Below are 25,781 nucleotides of genomic sequence, written 5' to 3'. Positions count from 1 at the left end.
TCAAAAGTATCATTCAATTACTACTTAACAAATTTAATTACATTTTTGTCCTAAGGCATTATGGCTACTTTATAGAATCCAGAGATATCATAAGGCATGAAAGTAAAGCACCCCACCCCCCTTGATGCACTCACACTTCATAACAATCCGTTTTCCCCCATTTCAGACCAGTAATTTTTTGTTTCAGGAGATAAGAAACCAATCTATGATATTTTCTCTTTAATGTAGACTTAATATTTATAACGCTTATCGGAATTTATTACAGAATGCATGAGTAAATCCAAAAATTTTTTTTGTCATTTTCACTTAAAATATTTTAATATTTTCCCCACATTTGCACACCATAGAATCCCAAATAGTAACCACCTTGCGTGATCCATCTAGTGACTAAAGCAGAATTAAACTCAATCTAGCAGATAGTATTTTTGTTTGGAACTTTCGAGGTTGGATGGTGTTTCTTTGACTCATTTGAATGTTGGCATAATAATGCACTTGTGATTAGTACCAAAAATCAATCATTTTATAAATGTTTGAGCATAACCAGCGACAGGAAACTTTATTCTCAGCATGATTAAGCCTGATGAAAATACAGACTGTGAGTAAACTGCATAGCTTCTGTCACCGGTGCATCTTGCACAATTTCGCGATAAACGGGAACCAAAGTTGGGGACCGAAAAACATATGAGGGTTGATAACGTATGACGCTACGGTATATACAGGTATATATTACTACACATGACTGTAGCAGTAGTATAGTAGGCTAGTCACACTCGACACACTGTATCCACACTCGACTGACGGACTGTCCGACACTCTCTCTTTGCCAGCGAAACCGAACAGATGTAGGTAGAAATTAAGTTTCAACCAAACCTCCAGATGGAAAAACAGAAAATTTAAAACGCGAAAAGATTGGTGGCTACGTGCGGAAAATTATCCTTAAAATAAAACACAACCTCCTTTGATTTTGAAGCAAACATGATGTATCTGTTGAACATATTGAATGATTTTTTACCAGCGACGGAAAATCATCAATTTATTAAACCCTACCTATACCTGAACGTAGTCCTAGGAATAAATATTGATATTATTATTATTTACTAATTGTTTTAGGATTTTTGTTTCTTCAGATTTTCGTATTTCCCTCATTATTTTAAACAAAAAATCATAAAAAGCCACAAAAAACACACAATTTCGAAAAAGAAGTGGTCCTGTTTACAACTTCAAAGATGTTCTACTATTCGTGTACTTCTAGAAACTATATAGGCCTATAAGCTCACGGGGAGCCTTATATAGTTTCTAGAAGTATTAATCGTTGTACCACATCGCCAAAATTTAATTTTCAATTAAAAAGAAGAACTTTTCTTTTTTTAATGTGATAGGTGAACAAAAGGGTATTTTTAAGTCATGAGTGATAATTTTGGTAAATTTAATCAAACATTACAAAGTAATTTATTTTAAGGTACATTGCAGTTTACACATGTGTTTTTGTTCATTTTGTTATGCAGGCCGCATCATCATCATGGCTGACACAAGTACATGTAAAAGGAAGCGAAGATGTTCATCAAGTTCTTCACCAGAATGTGAACAAGATCCCGCTTCAAAAAGATCACGACTTTCTACAGACATTCCTGGAGAAATCTCAAGGGGAAATGTGGTATCCGATAGCACTGTTGAAAAAACGGCGTCAAACCCACACCTGGAGCCAGCCATCTCTAAAGATGGAGTTAAAGCAAGTGGTGGAAGTGATGTTCAGAGACTTAGTTCAGTTGAGTCCGTGCTCTCCGATCAAGAGCAATCTACTCAGATAGTAAGAGAAGCTGCCCTCGAGGATTCTACCAGTGAACAAGATTTTCCAAAGGCAGTAGTGTCTGTAGGTGATGATGCTTGTCCACAAACTGATGTCCAAAATGTTAAGGATGAACATTCAAACTCAGACACAAGTCCAAAAGTATTGCAGCAGTCGTCACAAGACAGTAGTCATGAATGCAGCAGAAAATCAAACGAGGAATATCACACAACTGTGGGTGAGGATAGAAAATCAACGGACAATGTTAACAATGAGAGCACACATGAAAAAACACCAGACTCCCCCTGTTTTGAAGGCACAAACACAAGCATGGCTTCACTGGACACTGTCGATATGGAAGCAGTTCAAGCATTGACTTTCCTAAAGCAGTCTGCATCACCAACAAAAATCTTATCAGGGCCTTTGTCAAACCAAGGAAATAGCGATACGAGGTTGTACACCGGAAGTATCAGGAGAAAAGGTTTCGCAAAAGGCTCCCTCGCAAAACAAAAACTTAAAAAGAACTCGCAAAAGAAGCTAACACCGGTGCGGTCCGATGAAACAGACTCCGAGGGACAACAGGAAGGCTTCTCCTCGTCACCCAGCAGGATGGTGATTGATATGCAACCGACGAGAAAGTCGGCGCGACAAGCAGCGCAGGAGGACAAGGAGAAACCCTGGAGTGCAATGATGAAGAAGAAAGCAAAGAAGAAACTTGGGAGGATGTTTGAGGCGGGCGGGGAGAGGAAGGAGACAAGAGGTCGGAAGAAAGGATCAAAGGGGCCCTCGCTTGACGCTGATGAGGTTCAGCGCGCAAATGAAGCGTGTGATCTCTTGGAGAAGAGACTTGAAGAGAATGCCGTCAAGAATAACCTTTCTGTGGTTAATGTAAAGAACATTTTACATGTAAGCAGTTTCTCTTTTTAAAACCACTTCCGGTACTGAGAAATCTTTACTGAGCCTGGGGTCAATTTCTCAAAGATAGTCCCAACTAGTCCTAGGACTCTTTAGGATTTATTAACAGCTTAAGGCTTGTCCCAAGTTGGACAACTCAAGATACGACTACTACACTAGTCTTAACTACATGTATTTGTGAAATCAACCCCTGGTCACGGTATTATTTTTTTCTGAACTTTTCATAACTTTCAGATTCACAAATTTACTTTCATTTCCGAGCCTCCTTTTTAATATAAGGAAATATTTAAAGATAGTAAAAGATTAGCCCTGGCGGCCTTACACTTTTGTATTGTATTACAGTGACGTCCTGGACATCAGGGTACATTTCTGGGGCGGAAAATTTTCACAGCTTCATAACTCAAATCTTACCTGCAAGAAAGCACCAATTTCAACAGATTCACATTCCATGGCAGCATATGTTTTTCTGCGGTGGGTTTTGATCGTAAGTTATTCTTCACAAATCTGTCATGTTCATGAAATAATGCAGCTCCCAACGTTAAGGAATTCCCATTTTTGTTCGAACTCTCACTGTCTGCTGTGTGTACGCAAGATGCACGACGCGCAAATTTTGAATTGTGTTGCGTGTTAACGATATGCAGTCAAGATACGGTGACCAAGAATTCATGCGTCTAAGCTTGCATCATGCCTTGTGCACGCGAATGTATACGTGTAGGCACGACAACAGACAACACTGTGAGAAACAGGAATTTTTTAACGTTGGAAGCTGCATTATTTCACGAAAATGACGGATTTGTGAGGAAAATATGAGGACCAAAACCCACCGCAGAAAATGTATGCCGCCATGGAATGTGAATCTGTTGAAGTTAGTGGCTTGTTGCAGGTAAGATTTGAGTTATGAAGCTTTGAAATTTTTCCGCCCTAGAAACGGGCCTTAATAGTTAGGACTCTGTATCTGTGTACAGAGGAAGAGTCCTATATAGGGCTAGTAAAAGACCAGCATTTTCCCTTACATACATTGGCCTGATGGCATAATGCTAGTTAAAACACCTGAAGACCAGTCACAATTCTGCCCTGGGGTTTCTGGCCGTGGCTCCAGAATTGGCTGCAGCACCTTATAAAACCCTTAGATACAAAGTGTTTTGATTTGAGTCTCATAATTCAAAACTTCAACAAGCTGTTTGGAAGAGAATAATGATTCTAGGGCCTTGAGAATCCCTTAGATAAAGTGCTACACTGTATATAGAAATTAATTATTACCTTCATTGTTTTAAAATGTCATTGGTGTTCCTTTTTGGCAGCATGTGATCACCAATGAGCACGTATTAGCAATGGTACGTAACACAATGGATGATGGGACGCCGGGGGACAATATCAAATCTCCAAGCTCGCCGGCTGTTGTGTTTGTAAGTAGGCTGCTAAAGTGTATGTTAGAAAAGCATTTAATATAGTTTTTTTCACAGTGATATTTTGGATGAAACTCAGGCCTGCAACCTCTCTGAATTTTGATTGTTGTTTTAGTTTGTTTAATCCCACTATTTCTCAAAAGTTTATCTAAAGGCACTGGCCAAGTTAATAACTAAATTGGTATTAAAGGCACTGTACACGTTTGGTAATTGTCAAACACCAGTGTCCTCACTTGGTGTATCCCATCATAAGCATAAAATAACAAGCCTGTAAAAATTTGGGCTCAATCGTTCATCAAAGTTGCCAGAAAATGATGAAAGATAGGAATAAAAGACTTCTACATGTAGCTAGAAGTCTTTTATTACTTTAGTGAGAATTTACCTCTTCCTCAAAAACCATGTTACTTCAGAGGGAGTTGTTTCCCACAATGTTATACTATCAACAGCTCTCCAATGCTCGTTACAAGTCAGTTTTAAGTTAATATTTGTTTTGAGTAATTACCAAACATGTACCTTCCCTTTAAGCAAAGGAGAGCTGTTGATAGTACAAAACATGGTAACGACTCTCTCTGAAGTAAAATACTTTTTGAGAAAGAGGTAATTTCTCACTAAAGTATTTGAAACTGAGAAAGACTTGAAGCCTGAAGCCCTTTTTTTCTTCATTATTTCCTTGCAACTTCAATGACCAGTTGAGCCCAAATCTTTACAGGTTTGTTATTTTATGCATGTTACTAATTGTAAATACTGGTCTTTGACAATTACCAACTGTGTCCATTGCCTTTAAACAAAATAAAAGACTATAACATATTATGTTATTTCTTTTTTAACTTAGGAGCCTAAGATGACAAGATCGAAGCTCAAAGAAGTCTCTGAGAAGTCAGGAAACATGGGAAATGTAAGTTCGTTATTTTTCTTTTTTTTGCTGGTCCGCTAGTTAACTCACCTGAAGACCTGTCAAAATTCTTCCCCGGTGTTTCTGGCAGTGGCTGTTGAATGCAAAAGGTGTAAGAATAATTGGAATGCTGTATGGCGTTCTAAACCAGTGATATGTTTGTTTGTTCCTCCTGTTTGTAAACTTTGATTCTGTTTTTCTAGGTGCCGTTCGTTTGGCCCGTATCACCAATCAAGAAATCCAAACAGGTGCCACAGTTCACTGACCTGATGTTCGCGGACTCTGATGACGACGATGAGGACTACAAACCGAGCCAAGAAGACTTGGTAAAGTCTAACTAAAAGATTTCATTTTAATAGCCTAGATTTTTAAACTCTGTATATAAGACGATGTTTACAAAACCCACACACAAAATTGTATCTACACATCCAGAATCTTTCTCTAACAACCCTTACGCTCAACAGCATCTTGAAACTATACCAGAATGCATCTTTAGACACTGAGCACATTTAAAGAAATAAGTTAAGTTGCCAATACTGATGCCATGCTATAGTTTACATGAAACATGCCAGGCTTGATAGTTGTGTACAAAACCAGTGCCGTATAATGGTTTCCAGTGACTCAGATGTCAACCAAAATCCTTTGTGCACCAATCATTAACATTTGAACATTTGGGCAATTAATAACACATGCTTGCAAAATCACAATGAATAATTGTATAATAGATTAAACCAGAGGTCGTTGGTTCAAATCCCGCTCTTGTCAATTTTTCTTTGTTCAACCCAAAATCATTTAAAAATGTACCCAGTCAGTTTCCCTTGTGGTTTATTATTTGATATAGATTACAAAGAGAGATACAGAATATCTTACAATAATTTATGCACATTTCATCTTCTAACAGCAAAAAGACGAGAGTGACTACGAGAGCATAACATCCTTCGGGTCTCCGTGCCCAAGCACCCCTCGCTCCAGCCTCAACACCTCATTCTTTGAAGACACTGAAGAAGAAGGAGATGTAGAGTCAGCACCCCCTCACAGCCCCTCACGCCCCCCTAGCGTTGCCCCCTCACCTGCCAAAGGGGGGCATCTCCGGGCGGTGCCTGTACCCATGGGACCTCCCCCGCCCAAGGTGCGGTTTGATAATAAGATTAAAGACGACGCTAAGTTTCTTAAACAGCTGGATGAAGTTAACATGGAGTTGGAAAAATCTGAGGTAGGTTGTTGACGAGGTTTATACAGGCCTGGAATTACACGGAGACCATGGGTTCTGTTGCCTCCTGGTCTTTGCTTTTGTGCCCTTCACAGGTTGAATCAAATGTCACTGGATCTCAATAGAATTCACTTCCACTTAGTGTGTTTATAGAACCTGTTTCTCTTAATGTAGAAATAAAAACCATTCATGCATACCCCAGACAGTTTCTCTACTCCTTTTGGTGGAGAGCGCGTCACGTGGGTGTGCATAAACCTTTTGTTAATGACGGGTAAAAAGTGTGAATTCATGAGCGTGACACCCGACCTTGCACCTGTTCCTATAAGACAGTTTCTTCATTCCTATTGGTCAAGAGCAACGGCTGAAACAGTTGTGCCACATCACGCGATACGTGCGACGCCCACAGCATTCCCTTATAAGGAGTTGTTTACGCGAGGGCAGCGGAGGGCTCTACCATTTCATAGCTGGAGGGGTGTTGTGTTGAAAGAAATCATTTAACAATTAAAATTGTTGCATTTATTTTACTTTTTGACCAAAAAGTGATGATGTTTTTGACCGAAAAAGGTATTTATGAATGGGAATCAAAGTGTGTTGAATCGGTTTTCAACTAGTGGTTTAAACCCTCCGAGGCCTGGTTCTTTATAATTTACCTCGACTTAGTCTCCGTAAAATTATCAAGAACCAGGCCTCGTGAATATTTATCAAAAGCTGTGTAACAACCTTCATAACCTCTGATAACCGATTGCTTGATTTCAAATAGCAGGATACGATCGCCCATCGTACCCGCTCCAAGTTTCCCATCGACATACCCTTAGAAGAAATTGAGGCATCCTTCGTGGCTCCTGACATCACTGCAGACATGTTTGATACGTGGGATGACTGTGAAGATGATAATGAATGGGTCAGGTGGCTCGCTGGCCTCCAAAAGACCACTGGTAAGATCTCTTTATCTACTATTGATAAGTTAGTGGTTTTTTTTATCGTTATTGTTTATTTCAAGTATTGGGTCACAGTGTTCTAGTTTTACTCCTTAAAGGCACTGGACACATTTGGTTATTACTCAAACTATATATTGGCATAAAAAGTTATTTAGTAACGTGCAACGGAGAGCTGTTCATAAAGTGAAACATTGTGAGAAATGACTCCCTCTGAAGTAACGTAGCTTTTGAGAAAGAGGTAATTTTGATACCCAGTCATGACACTTGTGCCCTTGGGCAAGGCACTTAACCACAACTGCTACATAAACGTTGGGTAGGTAGTGCATTCTGCTCTACCAGCCAGGCTCCTAGTGGATGATACCCATGCCTACATCCTTACAGACTGTGAAGGGGGTAACCATGTTTAAGCCATAGGAGTGGGTTTTCGCAACAGGCTTCTGGTGGTAGTTGATTTAGGACGATAGCCCAAATCCGTCCAGTGTAGCCCTCACCTAGAAATGGCTGGCCGTGATGTTGGGTGATCACTCAATAAAAATAAAATAATAAAAAATGCTTATAATGTTTGTATGTTTCTATATTTCTACCTGAAAGACCCAGAGGTTAGCGATGTAGGGGACGACGATCAAAACGATCCAGAGTATAATTTCTTGGCCGAGGAGGAGGCCGTAGATGAAGAAGACTTCCGAAATGATAAGACTGTCGAGATAACCAGTAAGTCTTCATTGAATCAAAACAGAACTGCAGTTTGGAGGCCAGTAGTTTTAGTATTATAGTGACATCACACTTTGCTTAGCAATTAAGATTTTATATTCAGCTTAAATTCAATCTTAGCTCTTTGAAAAATCTACCCCAACTTTGTTATTTGTCCACAAGTAGCTTTGTTTATCTTTGTGCCATTGCTTTCAAATCATGAACAGTTTTGAACATTTTATTCAGAGTCTATTTTTTGTTCTTTTTATCTGTACAGAGAAAGAAGTGAATGAACTCTTAGATGAACTAATAGATGCGGTAAGTGGATTTGTCTGTATTTTTTCTCCCCCAAAGGGAAGTGTTGAACTTACATCCCCACGACCTTCAGGTACACAGTGCCTCAAATCAAGCACCAAATGATACTGCATAATACAATGAAAACCTGAAGTATAAATTCTAATTCTGAACACTGGCCATAGACATAAGACATGCGAACTGTATTAATCTCCAAAAAGAAGAAATTTTAATTTACTTACTTACTTACTTACTTACTTTCTTTACTTACTTAAAAGCAATTAAAGATCATTTATTTACAACAACAATCAAGTTGGATTCGTTATAAAGATACAGTACATTCAAAGCTTCAAATACATCAGATAAACTTTAAACAAAAATTAATCTATATTTACGAGTTGTAGCTGAGGTTAAAATAAGATACAATGCTCGCACAAGTTTAATAAGCACCACAATATCAGAAAGTAACAACAGTCAAATACAAAAATAGCACAAGAAACAACGCACAACGATTAAAGAATAACAACATAGATGTTTCGTATCATAAACAAAAAATCCACATATTATTTCACCACAGTTTGAGAATGAGGACTGGGCAGCGGACTTTGACATGCAGCATTTCGACAAGCCTCAACAGCTGACCCTGTCGGACATGATCGCACAGCGGCAGATGACCTACCCTAAAGACGGCAAGGGGAAGAAGAATGTTCAACAGCAGCAGTCGCAGCAGCAGCAGCAGCAAGTCATGGTGTTCAACCACCATGAGAGGATGCAACTGCAGCAGCAAATGCAACAAGTAATAATTTCAAAAATCTTCTTTTTTTTTTTTCACTGGTGTCTGGTTTCTCATTTCTGTGCCAAATTTCATAGAGCTGCATAAGCACAACAAGTAGCGAAGCACAACAATTTATGCTTAGAAGAATAAAAATCATGTTTAGGCTTTCAATTGCGGAGGTAGTACTTGGGTGGTCGCAACTCCTCTTCCAAGACGGTTAGTTTGAAGTTAAAGTTGTCCATCTACTAGGACGGCTGCCTTCACACGGGCAAGGCAAGGCCTCTCGTTGGAGAAGATGTCTCTCCTTCGTAGACACCCTGAAACGAGACACTGACTCGGCCAGTGCTGAGGAACTATGCTCCTGCATGCTGGATCGGAACATCTGGAAACAAAATCACTGGGCAGGCTCAAGCTTCCACATGGCGCTTGACTTGATGATGATGATGATGATGATGATGATGATGAATAAAATTACTATGTAATGAGTACAATCTGTGATTGTGTTTATCCTGCTCATTTCTGCTCAACCAACTTTTTTTTATTATTATTATTATTATTATTATTATTTTTTTATTTTTTTTTATTTTTTTTTTATGCAAGTCACCAGACACACAAGGCCTGAAGGCCACTTCAAGGTGTGGGCTACAATTATTTTTTTCCAGAGGACGTTGCCACCTACTCCTAGGACTGAAACAGGGTTCCCCCTTTTACAGTCCATACGGATGTAGGCTTGGGAATCATCAGTCTGAAGCCTGGCGGGTAGAGCAGAAAGCACTACCTCCCCAATTTTACTCAGCAAGTGTCACAACCTAGATTCAAACCCACACTCAAACACCTGATCAAACACCAGAGCTTGAATCTGGTGCTCTAAACCGCTTGGCCATGACATTTGTTGGACTATCACTGTTTCCTTTTATTATTTACCTTTTCAGCATGTGCAGCAGCTTTGTCAGCTTAACCTTCTCTGCAGGGGTAGGCCGGCTATGGAGCCACACAAAAACCAAGCCAAGCAGTTCCTGGTTAGTTCTCGCACTACATACCTGTCAACAAAATAAAGATCTCTTTAAATACACTGGACACTATTGGTAATTGTCAAAGACAGTCATCTCACTTCGTGTATGCATAAGATAACATACCTGTGAAAATTTGAGCTCAATTGGTTGTCGAAGTTGAGAGATAATAATGAAAGAAAAAAACACCCTTGTTACACGGAGTTGTGTGCTTTCAGATGCTTGATTTCGAGACCTCAATTTCTAAATATGTGTTCTCGAAATCAAATACATGAAAATTACTTTTTTCTTGAAAACTACATTTCTTTAGAGGGAGCCGTTTCTCACAATGTTTTATACTATCAACAGCTCTCAGCTAAAAATTATTTTGAGTAATATTAATAGTGTCCACTGCCTTTAAGATACCTGTTGGGTGTGATAAAGCCTCTTTAGAAGAACTGCATGCTATCTTTCCAACTCGCGCTAATGATTTTGAGCAAGAAGTAGAAGTTTTCTACCAGTGTTATTTTTTCATAAGGGATAAAAACAATACTGTCCCCCTTGGTTTTACAAGCTGCAGAGAACGATGGATGTCCTTACCTTAAAGTCTTTGTTTCCGTTGGTTCAACTTTAAAGTTCTCACAAGTCTAGGTGTTCAGGCTAAGAAGAAAAAAAAAGAACTGATCATCACCACTTTCATCCTTTTTTGATGCTGCATATAAAAAAAATTGCCTGATTTTGGTACAATTTTTTAACTTTGTTTAATTTACCAAATTTTGGGGGGACTTTTGGGGAATAATTTGTTTGACAGGGATTTGAACCAAAATAATATGTATGTAACCTATACATTTATTTGGATTTTAAAAATAACTCGAACTTCATAATCATTTTTTTTGTTTTCTGTCTTTCCGTTAGAGTGAGTTGGACATGCTTGCTGGCCGCAGCGAGGAGACGGTATTGGCGAACTACATGATAGCTGGTGTCCAGCAGCCTTATGGGCCTTGCTCAGCATTCAGACCATGCAATCTAGCTGGTGCTCTGGCGATTTGTGAACAAGAATTCGTTGTCACAGAGAAAGGTTGGTTGAAGTAACAACAAAGTCAATAGAGACTCTTGTGTAATATGCACTGTACAAGAACTGCTTAATATTGCTATTTTAATGTTCAGAATCTTGAATTGATTGAAGGAAATAATGGAGCAACACTAGGAGACTTTCTGGGACGATAGGTGGCAGCAGGCTTACCGGGTAAAGCCATTGTTCTCTGAATTATGCGCATGTTTAGAACTACATAAACAATGGAAATTTACTTGGTAAGTCTGCTGCCACCTAGCGTTGGAAAGTCTCCCATTGTTGTTTTGGGGTTTTTTCAAAGTTTTTATTTGTTTATATCATTTTTTACTTTTTTCATTTTTTTCTCTTTTTATTCAAAATATAAATATTTCCACATTATGAAATAAGAATTTTTAGATCAATGACAGTATGAACTTACACATTTCTTAATAAATGCCTCTAAGACCTTTCTACAAAATCCTGTGAATCAACCAAAACAAAACAATGGGCTTTATTTCTTATCTTCACCAGCTGATGACATTCCATTAACACACCCATATTTTCTATTAATTAAACACATAATTTCCTTTTGTAGAATTGACTATTATGAATGCGCACGAAGCCTGGAAAACAGTAGCCAATGAAACGACCCGATCAAAATCGCTTACTATCCGTAGTCCGCCTACAGAGGGCGCTCAAAATCTTATCGCTCATAGTCGAGTCTTCATGTACTCGGAGCTGTTGCCGACGGTTAGTCTGACGGAAAAACCTCTCCAGAAAATCCACTTTGAGAAGGCCGAAGACAGGTAAGGAACTCATAAAGTCTACAAACACACAAACTTGCTAAGCACAGTAAAATCTTGCTTAGCAGAAAAGTGGTTACTGGCCAAAATTCCATAAAGTTTTTTCATTGTTGCAACTGGTACTCGACTACTTTTTTGCTTAGCAAGGAAATGATTGCTAAGCTGTATTTTCTGCATAACAGCTTTATCAATAGGATATAATTTATCACATCTTTATACTTTTCCTTTCAGCCTGGTTTATATTTCCTGCCAATGCGAACAAGATGCGAAATTTGGTAACGCAATAATCGGTACGCGCTGTTTTTCCTGTTGTGTCGCAAGAAACTTTGCTTCACACAAAACATTCGCAGGAAGTCATAGGCTGTACTTTTGGTAGAAACTTTCTTTCAAATGTGACTATTAGTAGTATCTATATTCATAATTGTGCCTATAAATTAGTTTGTTTTGACGAAAAACAATCTATGACCTTACTTTTTAAGTTCTTGAGTCTTGACTCTTTTTTTTCTCTGTGTAGATTGATTCTGTTGGGATTGATGCAGTATCCACTCGGCAACGATCGTCAATCTCAGTACAGGTTGATCTGCCAGAACATGTTACCCATCAAGACTAATCGCCAGGTCATGATTCATGTTAAGAATATGTGCTGTAAGAAACGAAACTCCGACAACATCATTAGGGTAAGGGAATACACAGAAGATACACGTAAATTTAAACAACATCAACAGCTATATAGACCTTTATCATGCTGTTACCATGTTGTCATGTTCCCTGTTTCCAATAACAGTAATGAATGCTAACGTTTATTGCGCAAACATGGCACCAGACTATTATTTCGTCAAGCCTCAATTTGGTTACTATGAGTTGGAATGGAGTTAAATCAAGATGGCCACACTGTGATAAAGGTCTATTGTAATATAATACAATGTTTGGGGGAAAAAGAAGTGGTTTTATTTGATAATAAGAGAGATTTTATTTTGTTTAGTGTTGGCGTAAGAACAACATCATGCCAGACCTGAGCCCACTTTGTGCACCTATACTTCCCGGCACGGAGCAGTCTCCGATAGAGCAATCTCAAATCTATGATAAGAAACCAGAGTGGTTAAAGGTAAGCCTTATATATTTATGATATTATGATAAGCTGAACATAATTCATTCAGATATAAAATTTGCTTTCCCAACGATATGATATCATTCATATAGCCTGCGTTCAACTAAAATATTTGAAGAAACAGAATCACCTTCACAAGCAAAACTCAATCAGCCTTTTTGAGGTATCGCGGACGTGATAGGAGTGGATTGTTTGGTTTGGGTGTATACACACAAATTTACCCAAACCTTATTGTGTTGTAGCATTGTGTCCGCCATATCTCAAAAAGTCTTATGTGGTTGGTCCAGAAAGTTTGAATATATACAAGACTTGTACAGTCTATAGACCCCTTCAAAACACTCCCACCTCCTAAGGATGCGCCTCTACCATTTCTATCGTTTAGGGAGTCAATTCCTTTGTGCACAATTTTGACATGCAAGATAGGTGTGTGTAAGTGCGCTGCACACTGTGCAAGGGGTCTATACATGTTTTCAAAGTTTCTTTTTAACGGCCTACATTTGATTATTTTATTTTTTATTACTTTCCACACAGAAACTCATGTACCAAGTAGGGTTCTTTCCTCCAACAACCACCGCGACTGAAACCCCAGCCACTCCTTCCTGTTCGTCCTCAACTCCACCCCCTCCGGCCAAACAGCTTCATCCCCCAGGGGATCATCCTCACACTCTGACCAACACCGTTATCACGGTTCGCTCCATTCCAACTCCGTTAGCACTTCCTAAACGAGCGATCCTTCCGAAAGTGGGTCCACAAACTACTCAGGGGAGTGTAAGTAATTCCACTAGTAAGGCAGCTCCATCAGAAACAGACTCCTCATCGCCCAAGTCTAGTTCAGAAGGTCATCAAAGACCTAGCACCATGCTGACACAGAGCTGTCGAATCGCTCCAAAGGCCCTCAGTTGTGTGAATCTGCAAGGTACTTCGGCTAACCAACCCGTCTTGATGCTACACCCACAACAGGGTGTCCTGAATACTATCGGGAGCAATGCTGTACAGATTATCACAACCACTGGAGGGTTCACTCCAGTAATAGGGCGACAAGGTTGTCCGAGCCCATCCTTCACTCTGCTCAACCCCACTTCTGACACCAAATCTCCAGATACTCAGACGTTAACCTCTACACTCAGAAGCAGGTCCAAGGTGTCGCCAACCAGTGTTACTCCAAGTGGCATCTCAGCCCTCTCGAACTTCAAGGTGCGTAGGCTCGATAATGTTTCTCCAGAACCCCTGCCAAAAAAGGATCTTCAATGTCATGAAGAGGACAATAGTTCTACAAACATTTTCAAAAGGCAATCTGAATCTTTTGAACTAGAAAAAAAGTCTGCATCCAGACAAAAAGTAAGGCCGTTGACTTTAAAGGGTCACTCGAGGTCGGCTTTTAAAATCAGTTCCTCGCTTGGTCAAAATAAAAAAGAACCTGTCTCTGAGGTAAATAGCCCAGATGCTATGAAGCAGCCGGATTCTACTAAGAGCATCTCATCATCAACAGCTTCAGCACGTCCCGCAACTCAATCCGCTACAACCTCAACAACTGTCACAAAGACAGATAAGAAATGTTCAAACACTTTAAGCGAATCGGTTGCCCAGAAGGAGTTACCAAGACCCCCGTCCAGGAGCAAGAGTCGAACTCCAGACTCTTTACCTGGCGAAGAGGAGGACGAGGATACCACCAGCAGGGAAGTAGTTTCACCAGTCGACGTCTTAGAAAGTGGCAACTCTAACAGTCAAGACTTTGTGGATGCTGTCGACAGGCCTGATGGTCCTCAGAGTCTGGCTCAAGGGGAAGGCGAGACGGAAGAGATGGCGGAAGAGCTGGAGAAGACAACGCTGAACACAAAGATGGCTGCCAAGCGCATGAAGAGCAAGCTACGCAAGGATCTGGAATCAACGGTGGTACTTCTGGATTCAAACATCGTGTCCAAAGATCCTAAGGTGAGTCTGGTGATTCAAAAGTTTTTTGAAGTGTAGACAATTTGAAAGAATGTGTTTTATTTTGAAGAGTCAATGGTGCTTCTCCAAAAAAAAAAACAGTGGTGACTTTATTACACTATCTTTGATGGAAGAGTCTACCAAGTAAAACCACAGTTTAAAAAAATTGTAACTTATCGTGGCCGGGCGGTCTAGTACACTGGACCCAAGCTCTGGTGTTGTCAGTAGCAGAGTGTTGGTTTGACACTCGGTCATGACACTTGTGCCCTTAAGCAAGGCGCTTAACCATGATTGCTTCATAACAATTTGAGAATGATTACCAGAAAACCGCAAACTTAGATGCGATACTCTAGCTTTTAGACTAGCTTTCAGATACAAAAGCGCCATTTAAAAGATTGCGTGTTTTTAATATTATTGTCTTTGTTTTTGATGTCTTAATTTTCCAGAGAGAAGAAAGGGAGACATCTTTTTCAAGGGCTTACCTCAACAAAGTCAAGGTAAATAAAGTCTCTCTTCACCATGTATCATGACAAAACAAATGTCGGAGTACTAAGTGATGTTAGAAGCATTGCATAGATAAGAATAAACTGTAAACTTGCGGGTACGACCATGTAATAATTCTCTTTAAAGGGAGTGATGGCTCTGAAATGAGCAGGTTAGGTTTTGACATTTCGAACAGTATACTCTGCTCCTCTTTAGTAGAAAGCTTTTTCTATTGACTTGAGTTCTTCTTGCTTGACTTGCTTTCTTTGATTTTAGAGTTGAAACCAACGGTTCTTTTCAGAACCACTCCAACTCATTTAGAGAAAGTCATTACATGGTGTTACCGCAAACCTTTCCATATCGTAGTTCCACCGTGCAAAGTTTCAAATCCTACTTTGTTTGTTTTGTCATTAGGAGAGATTTTCGTCCGAGCCGGACCGATACATTGACTTCCTCGGGATCTTCAACTCATTCTCAACGAGTGCAGAGCTACCAGTAGACGAGGTAAACTTTTCCTCTTGTAAATTTTGTGTGATTGTCTGGAAGTTAATATGTGTTAATATCTGAGCTATTCCCTGACTTCTGTTTAAAAAACCAACTCATTCTCAAGAGTTTTAAGCTACCAGTCAATGAGGTAGACAAAGTTTTTTTCTTACATGTATACTGTGTTTGGTATTTTATTAATATATGAGTATATCTCCTGAAATAGGATTTGAGGCATTGCATGGTGAGGTATCAATGTATATTTGGTTTGCGGTAACACCATGTGTGTATCTACTTGCCAGGTAGAGTTGTTCTTAGGGAACTGTCTTGCTTTATTCTACTACCGCGGAGTAGATAATCGGAGGTTCGGGAGACTATATCTCCTGAGTTCTGTAAACAAAATCCGTAGGCATATAACTCGGATGGGAATTGAGCCCACGACCTTTGTTGTTCTAGAGTAGAGGTCTTACCACTAGACCATTGAGATTGCCCGGTAGCTAGAGACAGTTTGAATCCTATAATTTAGCAGCAGGTACAGCAACAACTTAAAGGGATGCTGCAGTGAATTAAAATAAGACAGTTAATTTTGCTGTCATTTATTTCTGATATTGAACCTCAATAAAATGTGTTTTATTTTTTCCCCGACATATCTCACATGCGTAATTAGCGAATAAGTCATGCCCCCCCCCCCTTTTGTGGATTGTTACAGCCCCCCTACCATCGACGTCACGTCGGGAATTCAAACATATCGTCGGCAAAAAGAGTCTGGTCCCTAACTACACGCGCCTAGTTACCAGGCCACACAGTGCACACGTCTCTATATGCACACAGCCAGGGGGCCCGACGGCTCGGGTTCCCGACATGACGTCACGTTTATGCCCCTTTTAGGGGCAGGGTGGTTCCCCTAATCTCTTGAAAACCATTTTTAAAATACTTGTGCATTTAATAAAAAATATACAAAAATATTTCAGGTTTAAAAAGTCATGTTTAATCATTTAAATTATTTTAAAAAACACTGCAGCCACCCTTTAAAAGATGTTAAATTTGCATCGGGATTAAGAATATTATTTTGTTTACCAATACACCGATCACATAATGTATTATCATTCTTCTCTGGTCTGTATTTTCACAGTTATACCATAAGATATGTCAAGTATTACACGGCAACCCTGATCTCATTGAGGACTTCACAGCGTTTCTTCCTCCTGATGTGGCCCTCGCTTGTGGAGTGGTGAGTCAAAAACAAATAATAAATTACAATAATAACTCCATACACTCCTACTAGGAACCTTTGTTCTGCAAACAAAGACACCCTCGTTATCCCTAAAGTTGCCACCAAAGCGTATGGTCAACGTAGTTTTCAGTTTGCTGCACCTCATTTATGGAACAATCTCCCTGTACACATCAAACAAGCCACCACGACCTCAAGTTTCAAGACTCTTCTCAAAACATATCTATTCAAATCTTCATATACATAATTATTCTTTTGTTTCCTCTGAGCGCTTAGAGACTTTCTTTTGGAGGTGTTAGGGGCTTTAGAAATGCGATTGTTATTAATAATAATTTGGGGTTGAACAAAGAAAAAATGACTACAGCAGGATTTGAACCAACGACCTGCGGATTGACATGCCAGCACACTACCAACTGAGCTATATCTAGCCCTATGTTGGCGATCTCCCTATTTTGTCAATATCTTTGTGCGGGGGTGCCAGTCAGAAGCCATTCAACCTGTATTTGTTGTGGAGCCAGGGATCAAGTTTACAACACTACCAGGGCCCGATTTCATAGAGCTGTTAAGCAAAACAAAACTGCTTAGCATTAAGTTTCTTCCTTGATAAAAACAGAATTACCAACCAAATTTTCAAGTGATTTTCAGGATAAGCAAACAACAGCTGATTACCAGTAACAGGCACTATGCAACAAATGGAAATTCGGTTGGTAATCCTGTTTTTATCAAGGAAGAACATTCATGCTAAGCAAATGTTTGTGCTTAGCAGCTCTATGAAATTGGGCCCTGGGAAGCGGCAGCCAAGGGATCACCTGTGATAGTTCCGTTGATAGAGCACCAGCACATTGATCCGAAGGTCATTGGTTCAAATCACGTTCTAGTCAATTTTTCTTTATTCAGGCCCAAATAATTTAAAATTTACCCAGTTTGTTTCTCTTGTGGTTTATTGTTTTAAATCTGAAATTAAATGTTGCATCCCCTTAAGGTGATCCACTGGTTTCTGCGTCCCAACTCCTGAATTTTCGGAATCCAATAAGATATCTTATATTTTCAGCTTATGGAGAACCTGGAGTTCGCCAAAGCGAGACTTTTCCTCCGTCAGGTTGAAGTTCATTTCCAGAAGAATCCCACCCAGTTCCAGAAAGTCCTTACTAGCATCACAGAGTGGGGTGGCAAAGAGAACAGGACAAATAATGAGGCAAGTGTCTTTGGCGGCTATTTGTGTCAGTTTCACAGACTCTTTTTAAAAAAGTTTTAAAAATGTTTTTCGTTTTAATAGACTGGGCAAGTCTTGCGCATATTCAAACATTGGGACCCGTTTAAGTGCCTGAGTTTGTTTCCTTCATGCGTTGAAACTTATTGGTCCCAAAATTGTTTGAATATGCGCAAGACATACCAGAAAAATGTTACAATGCAAAACACTTTTGTCGTGTCGGTGCACCAAGGATATATTTTGCAACCAGGTCTTAATTTGATTCTGTAACATAATTGTATCTCATGCAAACAAGTTGTATCTCAGCGCCCATTGACTTTGTACATCCGGGTAAGTTTATGCGAGATTAGAACTTTTGATATTCTAAAACTTGCATTGTTGCACCGAAATGAGTACTTTATCCTCTGGGCAGCCGTCGATTTCACCAAACTCTTCCTAACTTGGGATTAATCTTAGGACTTAGGACGAGTTTAGTAGGCCTGGGCGAATTATTTGAATATCCGGTTAATGGCGAATAGGTTTTCCTATCCGTAACCGCGAATGCCTTTTTTTTTCTTAACCGGATATCCGCAATGGGCGCGAATACCTATTTATAAACCGGATATTTCTATAATTACAACCAAGTAACCGGATATTCTTCGGGCGACAACTGATATGAATGTTTTGTCTGAATCCTTATGAAACTTCTATTAAGACAGCATAAAACAGCATAAATTAAGTATTTAACTATGCTCACCTCCGTGAAGAGTTAAAACAATGACATTCTGACGTAATTTGTTCAAAGATTACAAAAGTTTTCCTTCACACAGAGTAAATCACGATCAAAAAAATTAGCAAATCGCCATCTTTAAATTAGATCCGGTCATAAGATCTCATTCACAAACGAACAGCGCCCTCTAGCTTTTTTTTTTTTTGCTTTTTTTTTATAGCGCCCTCTAGCGACGAAAACACTATTTGAATATCCAGTTAATTTCGGTTAGTTGGCCAGCGATATCCGAATAACAAAATTTCACTATTCGCCCAGCACTAGAGTTTAGTTTAGCACTAAAGTTGTTAGGACGCATTGAACCCATTCTAAGTTAGGATGAGTTACTCGTCCTAACTCGAGATAGGATGAATCCTAGCGTTTCGTGAAATCGTCTACTGGACCCAAACTTAATTTCTCCAAACAGGAATAGGTCTCTTCTTTTGCATATTTAATTGATTTGTTGGTCTACTCTCCCAACCAACCTCTACAGCTGAAGGAAAATATCTTCCCCCTTCTGAAAGGCCAGCCTCATTTGGAGCAGGAGTTTTCTCTTCTATTTCCCGACGAGCGACCTCCGGACAATTACATGATGGACTTTGAGGAAATCGTTCTAGACGATGAAAAAGAGAAAGAGGTATGACTCTTATCTGCTTAAAAAAATAATTTGTACGTGACCCCAAAAGTACCGACCCGATTTCATGGCCCTGCTCACCACTGAATTCTGCACTTACGATCACCATTCTCTGCTTACTGTGCAAGCGCATAACTTCTGCGCTTGCTGTGTAAGCAAAGAATGCATAGAAACGTGGACACAAGGATAAAATTCCCGGATTTCCTGTAAGTGCAGAACTCACTGCTTCCGTAAGGGCTGATTCTTTGCATACAGTAAGTGGAACCATGAAATTGGGCCCAGATTTGTAGACCACAGAGGAAATGTTTTGTAATCGACATGATTCTCATGTATCAGCGTGCGCACGAAGTAAGTAAGCTCTCCCTTGGTGGCAACTATTCTTTTCCGGCTCTAGAGCAAAAGGTTATTACCATTCCTGACTTGTCATTATATCAAAACAAGGACGGAAGAAGCAGAGTCATTATCTGAGAAATAAGTTCAAGAAATATTTGTCTTTTACCTCTCAGTATGACAGCTTCGAAGAGATTGAAATCCCAGACAGTGATGAGGAGATTCCGATCACCAAGTCCCGCGTCGGCCGACCACCCAACAAACCCCCATCTAGCACACAACCTCCCCCAGGGCTTAGAGCCTCTGCCCTCCATGGGTTCCTCCCCAACGCCAAGGCTGCCCTTCTCAAAGGACGACTCCCATCCATCCTGAAGTCTACCTCAGGAGGAAAGAAGAAGGTATGAGTTGAGCACTTAACCATAACGTGCTTCCCTTCATCCAGGTGTATAAATGCTGATAGGTTCTGACCAAAAGTTTTTATTGCCATTAATTATAAAAGTGATTACCAAATATGAGACGATAACACGTGATTGGTAATATGTTTGCCCAAACTACAGTATTAATTTTCCTTCCTTTTACAGAGTCCGGCACTAGACCCTTGGCAGGAGCTGAATGCCCATCTACAGTACGGTACCCAGGGATGTAAATGCAACTGCCACGAGAAGTCACATGACACTAGAGTACAACGGAAGGTCCGCCACTGTGCCTACTGCAGTGCTATGGTAAGACATTTCAATTTCCAAATGTGGTACCGCAACGATTTAATAGATGTTAGTTTTGCATCGGGCTAAATAATAAAAAAGTAAGCTCAGTACATTCCCGAGTTTAGTGGGGAAAAAAACAATAAAAAGATGTCTTATTCTAGAGAAAGATCAATCAGTTTTGTTTTTACATTTGATACACTGATTTTTATTCTAAGGTAACTCGGACAGAACTGATCAGTTCTCTCAGAGGGCTCACCATCGCCAACCGTCGGAGAGGGCATCTCCTGAGCGGCTCTCAGCAGCCGGGAACCAGCGAAGACGCCGCCCAAAGAAACTCCAAGCGAGGATCAGGTCGGAACCCCTCGGGGCGGAAAGCCTTAAAGGTCCAGTGGGCTGAAGCTGGAGACGACCAAGAAATGGAAGAAGAGGAGGAAGAAGAAGAACAGAATCCGTACAGCGACGCCGTCGCTCATCTATCCGAGATCTGCTCCAATCTCGCCGACTATCTCAACGAGAACGCTTCCTTATCAGAGGAAGAGGAAGAGGAGGAGAAGGAATCCGATGATGATGATGGAAACGACGATGCGGAAGACGGTCAAGAAGACGACGATTATGAAGACTTGGAAGATGAGGACGAGGATAAACCCGAAGATGAGGACGAGGATGATGTAGAAGATGATGCGGTGATGACCTCAGAGGAGAGTCACGGAGTTGATGGGGCGACGCCTGAGAGCTCTGTCTCACCCGTCCTAAGCCAGGGTAGCCATGAGAGCTGTCTGTCGGATAGTAGTGGTAGTCGGAACACACCGCAGCCAGCACAACTACCAAGCTCACAGACTACATTGCTAGGTATGTAACCCAGCTGGTTCTTTTCAGAACCAGCTGGTTCTTTTCAGAACCAGCCAAGTAAAGTTTGTTTCTAAAGACATACTGGGTATTCCTGTGCAAATGCATTATTTTGTTCCCTGTCTTATCTTTTGATACTTTCTTTGTCATTGTTTTATTTATTTAAACCATTTAAAAATTACAAAATACTGTTATTTCGATTTGCTCTTCAGGGTCAGGTGTCATTCTTGAAGGAAACGGTAGTCGTGCCAACTCTCCTGTGACGTACGCTGAGGATGAACGAAGCACTGAGGAGCACCTGAAGGAGCTGAAATCTTGCCTGGCTAAGGAGAAGGAGGAGGAGACAATGTCGAATCCATCGTCCGTCCGGAGCTTAACGTGTCATGAGATACTGTCCGATTCCCCGGTCAGACATTTCAGCGCTATTGGGGAATCATTGGGCCAGGCGGGCGGATCGGTGTCAATACCAGACTCAGAAAAGAAAGATAATGTGTTTTTCCCACAGTCTGATTCATTGGGGATGGATTCCAAATCTCCAACGGTCAAATCTCCCTGCAGTGTCATCACAGTAGGCAGTCCTGCTCAGGTCAGTGCTAGCGAGAAGAGTGGAACTTCATTGCCAACGAAACCCACCATCCGGCGAGTGAAAACCGTCCGGCCGACCCACATCCCCGATGTGCCCTTTGGCCAGCGGAGCAAACCAGTCTCACTCTTCGAGAGTCTGGCAAAGAGTAGGCCGTCTCCCACGGAAGTTGACTCTTTTGAAAATCCTTTCAAAACAGAAATTTTGAAAACAGAACCAGAAGCTGAGAGTAAAAATAATTTTGTAGAATTTGATCAATCTCACAAACCTGTTCTGGAGAAACAGAACCCAGAGGAAGGTCAAACTGAACTGTCTGGAACAGTACCAGCGCAAGAAGCTTCAACGGAAGACTCTGCCGGGTTGTCTGAGATGCCCAAGACTGAAGAAGACTCGAGGGCGGAGCAAGAGAAAGCATCGGGGGCATCATCGTTGTTATCAGCCGCTAATGTGGCCAGGAGGAAGGATGGAGAGGTGGTCGTAGTGTGGACAAGGTAAGGTCAAATAACGTAGTTCTTTTTGTGTTTGGGTGGAGATAGAGTATGCTGTTTTTGCATACATTTCCTGTAACAAAAGTACCTTTGATTGTTCTGACTGATGCACAACCAATGATTTTATTGAAATTTTGTGAAGCAGTATTTTCTGCTTATATAACAGCCTAATGGCCCAGGTCCTCCCCTGCATTTTGTAAGGTTTAGATTTTGTATTGGCAGATTGAACCCTTTGGTTGAATCGGATAATTAATTTTTAATTTCCTCCTCGGTCTATCCTGTTGTGTCTTGAGAATATTGATGTGTGCACCACACGTGTGGTGAACGTGTGGTGAACTTAAATTATATTAATATTAACAAAATTCAACTGTATTTTGCGTTTGATTTTGTCGGACTGAAGACTGGTTATGATTTACATCATGGGTACAGGTATACCCACCTAAGCCATAATCATAATAATTTGTTTATGGAAATTTGTGTTTATGTTGTGTTCAATCTTGTAGATGTATATATGTACATTATGTTTAATTGTGTATTTGTAATCTTGTCATTGCTCTTTTTATACCCTTTCATACTGACCATCCTTTGTCCACTTATTGTTCTTAGGAAGCCAATTCTTTATAAATTGGTGACTTTGATTATCGGCTACAATTTTCCTGATTTTTTTTTATACCTTCCCAATAATCCTTTGCTCTTAGTTTTGCTATAAATGGATGTTTTTGTCTGCACTTGTTTAAAATGCCTCTGACAAAGATCAGGTTTGGATCTAAAAGGCCATCTTCCCTACTTATTTCATATATTTGTTTTTAAATGTTTTTTTTTTTTTGTGGCAATCCTTCAGGCTACAGCTTCTTTCCTTCCTCTGTATTTTAATTGCTCTTGCTGATCTTGTAATGTTTTTACCAATGTGCTTTATTCTACTTTTTATCTGCCTGAGAAATGAAAGAAATATAAATGTAAATTATCAGATAATAGTGCAGGTTACCAAGAAGCCTTGGGGATATATTTGTGCCCGACTAATTATTTGGGGATATATTTGTGCCCGACTAATTATTTCTTTAAAAAATAATAAAAAATAGCTATGTTTGTATTGGTAGCACTTAGGATTTTAAAGTAATTACATAAAAGAAAATGCATATAAAGCTTTTATAGCAACAACATTCTTAATCGTAATTATCTCTTGATTCATGTCTTAGGGATGCAGATAGGCTGTTGTTGCAGAGATGCCGTGATCAAGGAGCAACGGAAGAAGTCTTTGAAGAGGTTGCCAAAACTCTCACTGATAAGTCATCTGAACAGGTACATTTATTTATGTGGATGATACCCATGCTTACATCCTTATGGACTGTGAAGGGGGTAACCGGGTTTCATCCAAGGTGGCAACATGCCTCTGGTACAGTTAAGTGTTTCCTTGAATTGGCTGTCCGTGGCTTGTGATGTAAGGCGAAAAAATATATAAAAATACGCTTCAAGAATTTTTTTTAAAAACATCTCGAGGGTGGGATCAGCATTGGTGCTCAATAAATCTAGATATTATTTATTTTTTATAAGAATTGTGCATTAATTTGTATTTCTATTTTTTATGATGAAGGTGGAGCAGAGATTCAATACCCTGATGAAACTCTTTCAATCTGCGTCTCGGGACTCAGAAGAGGATGAGGAAAGTGAAGAAGATGCATCGGAGGATGAAGAAAATGATCAACAAGAATCAGACAGTCAAGATGTTGACGATAACGGCTAAAGGTCACAACAAGATAAATGAAATGTGTAGAAATTGTATTTAAAGTCACCCATTGCATAAAATTTCATGAGATTCTCGTTGGTCTATTTAACAGATGTTTATAAAAAGTGCAACAAAATAGTTTGTGGGCTAATGTAACGAACCCGAGCAAAGTTTTTTTTAAAGGCTAAAAAAAGTGTGACACAGTTATAATTATTATGTATATTTAATTAAAATTTTGAATAGGGGAATAAAAAAGTGATGACAAGGCTATAAACAGACTTTAGTCACTTCTCTTTTATACCGATCACAATTCTGTTATTTTCCAATTCTTGTTAGATCCTCAGGCTCCGTTTAGCGAGGGGTTAAATTGCATTGCATGGTGTGTTATTAGCGCTTGCGTAAGCTTGCGCGCCAGCATGCGTCTGGCTTATATGTGCTGAAGTTTGGCCAACCAGTCAACCTAAACAAGACCCAACAACTTGTGGCACCATTTCATCATTTCATCAAAATGAGTGAGGCACCAGTTTTAACAATGTTTAACTTTGTCTGTGCTTAGCAAGTTTTCATGCTTACAGGCTTTTTGAAAACAGGTCATGTTTGGATGAGTCATGACAATACAGAGTTACATGTATATAATTCTTCTATTTAATGCTATTCCCTAATTCAAGACTACTGGACGCAAATGGCTAACCGTGCAATGGACAGACTGTTTGGAAAAAACTTCCAGTGTTTTGCTGCATGAAATTTAACTTAAAGTGAATATTGATAACATAAAATTGCAATGCTTGCCACTTGTATAGATTTGAACACAGCTCAGATTAAGAGCAGTGTGAATTAAAAAAAACAATATTGAAACCAATAATTCTTTTAAGTTCGTCTTCTCTTGGTTATGCCAATTCCCCTGTGCTTTTTACTGTGTAGTGCATACATCAGGCGATGCACGTTTGTTTACCAATGTGCAATCATTGTTACTCTTTTTCATGAAGGGGCGTAATTTTCTCCCGTGTCTAACAAGAACTAAAGCCTGTGTTTAAATCGAGTGACTACGGCTACGACGTAGTTGGCTTTAGTAATTCAGCCATAGCAATTCAGCCATAGCCAGAATGTGATTAACTTCTGGCACATAAGAATTTTGTGGAAGTGTCGTGGCCGAGCGGTTAAGAGCACCCAATTCAAACTCTGGTGTTTCTGATCAGCAGAGTGTGGGTTCGAATCCCCAGCCGTGACACTTGTGTCCTTAAGCAAGACACATAACCATTGCTTCGATGTGTTGTGTAAACGCATGTTAAAGAACTTAGTGCACTTATCGAAAAGAGAAGGGGTTCGCCCCGATGTTCCTGGCTGGATTGGCAGCATATTGCGCCACAGCACCTTGTAAACCATTACACTGTGCTCAAGGATTGTCTTACATCTCAAAATTCGCCCCGCTTTGTAACCTTTGGCAAAAGGCGCGTTATAAATACTGTTATTAATTAATTAATTGACTTTTATAATTGTCCAACAGCATTTCCCAGACAGTAAGATTTTCAACAAAA

The 25,781-nt window shown here is 39.9% G+C and overlaps 1 protein-coding gene across 1 annotated transcript; it reads left to right on the top strand.

Annotated features, from left to right (window-relative positions):
• Nucleotides 1-1,519: 1,519 nt before the first annotated feature.
• LOC117295547 (GON-4-like protein) lies at nt 1,520-25,373 on the top strand. The gene is made up of 26 exons (XM_033778244.1): nt 1,520-2,692; nt 4,003-4,107; nt 4,940-5,002; nt 5,203-5,325; nt 5,901-6,212; nt 6,970-7,144; nt 7,739-7,858; nt 8,115-8,155; nt 8,709-8,927; nt 9,839-9,925; nt 10,811-10,973; nt 11,542-11,752; nt 12,264-12,426; nt 12,732-12,854; nt 13,389-14,789; nt 15,233-15,283; nt 15,684-15,773; nt 16,885-16,983; nt 18,035-18,178; nt 19,432-19,575; nt 20,079-20,300; nt 20,484-20,624; nt 20,822-21,455; nt 21,665-22,526; nt 23,720-23,822; nt 24,115-25,373. Exons 1-26 carry the CDS (start codon nt 1,520-1,522, stop codon nt 24,262-24,264), a joined length of 7,119 nt encoding a protein of 2,372 aa, XP_033634135.1. The 3' UTR covers nt 24,265-25,373.
• The last annotated feature ends 408 nt before the right edge of the window (nt 25,374-25,781 follow it).

Source organism: Asterias rubens, chromosome 10 (assembly GCF_902459465.1).
Source record: "Asterias rubens chromosome 10, eAstRub1.3, whole genome shotgun sequence".
NCBI classification, from domain to species: Eukaryota; Metazoa; Echinodermata; class Asteroidea; order Forcipulatida; family Asteriidae; genus Asterias; species Asterias rubens.
Note: the sequence above shows the minus strand (reverse complement) of the source record. Positions and strands in the feature narration are given on the sequence as shown.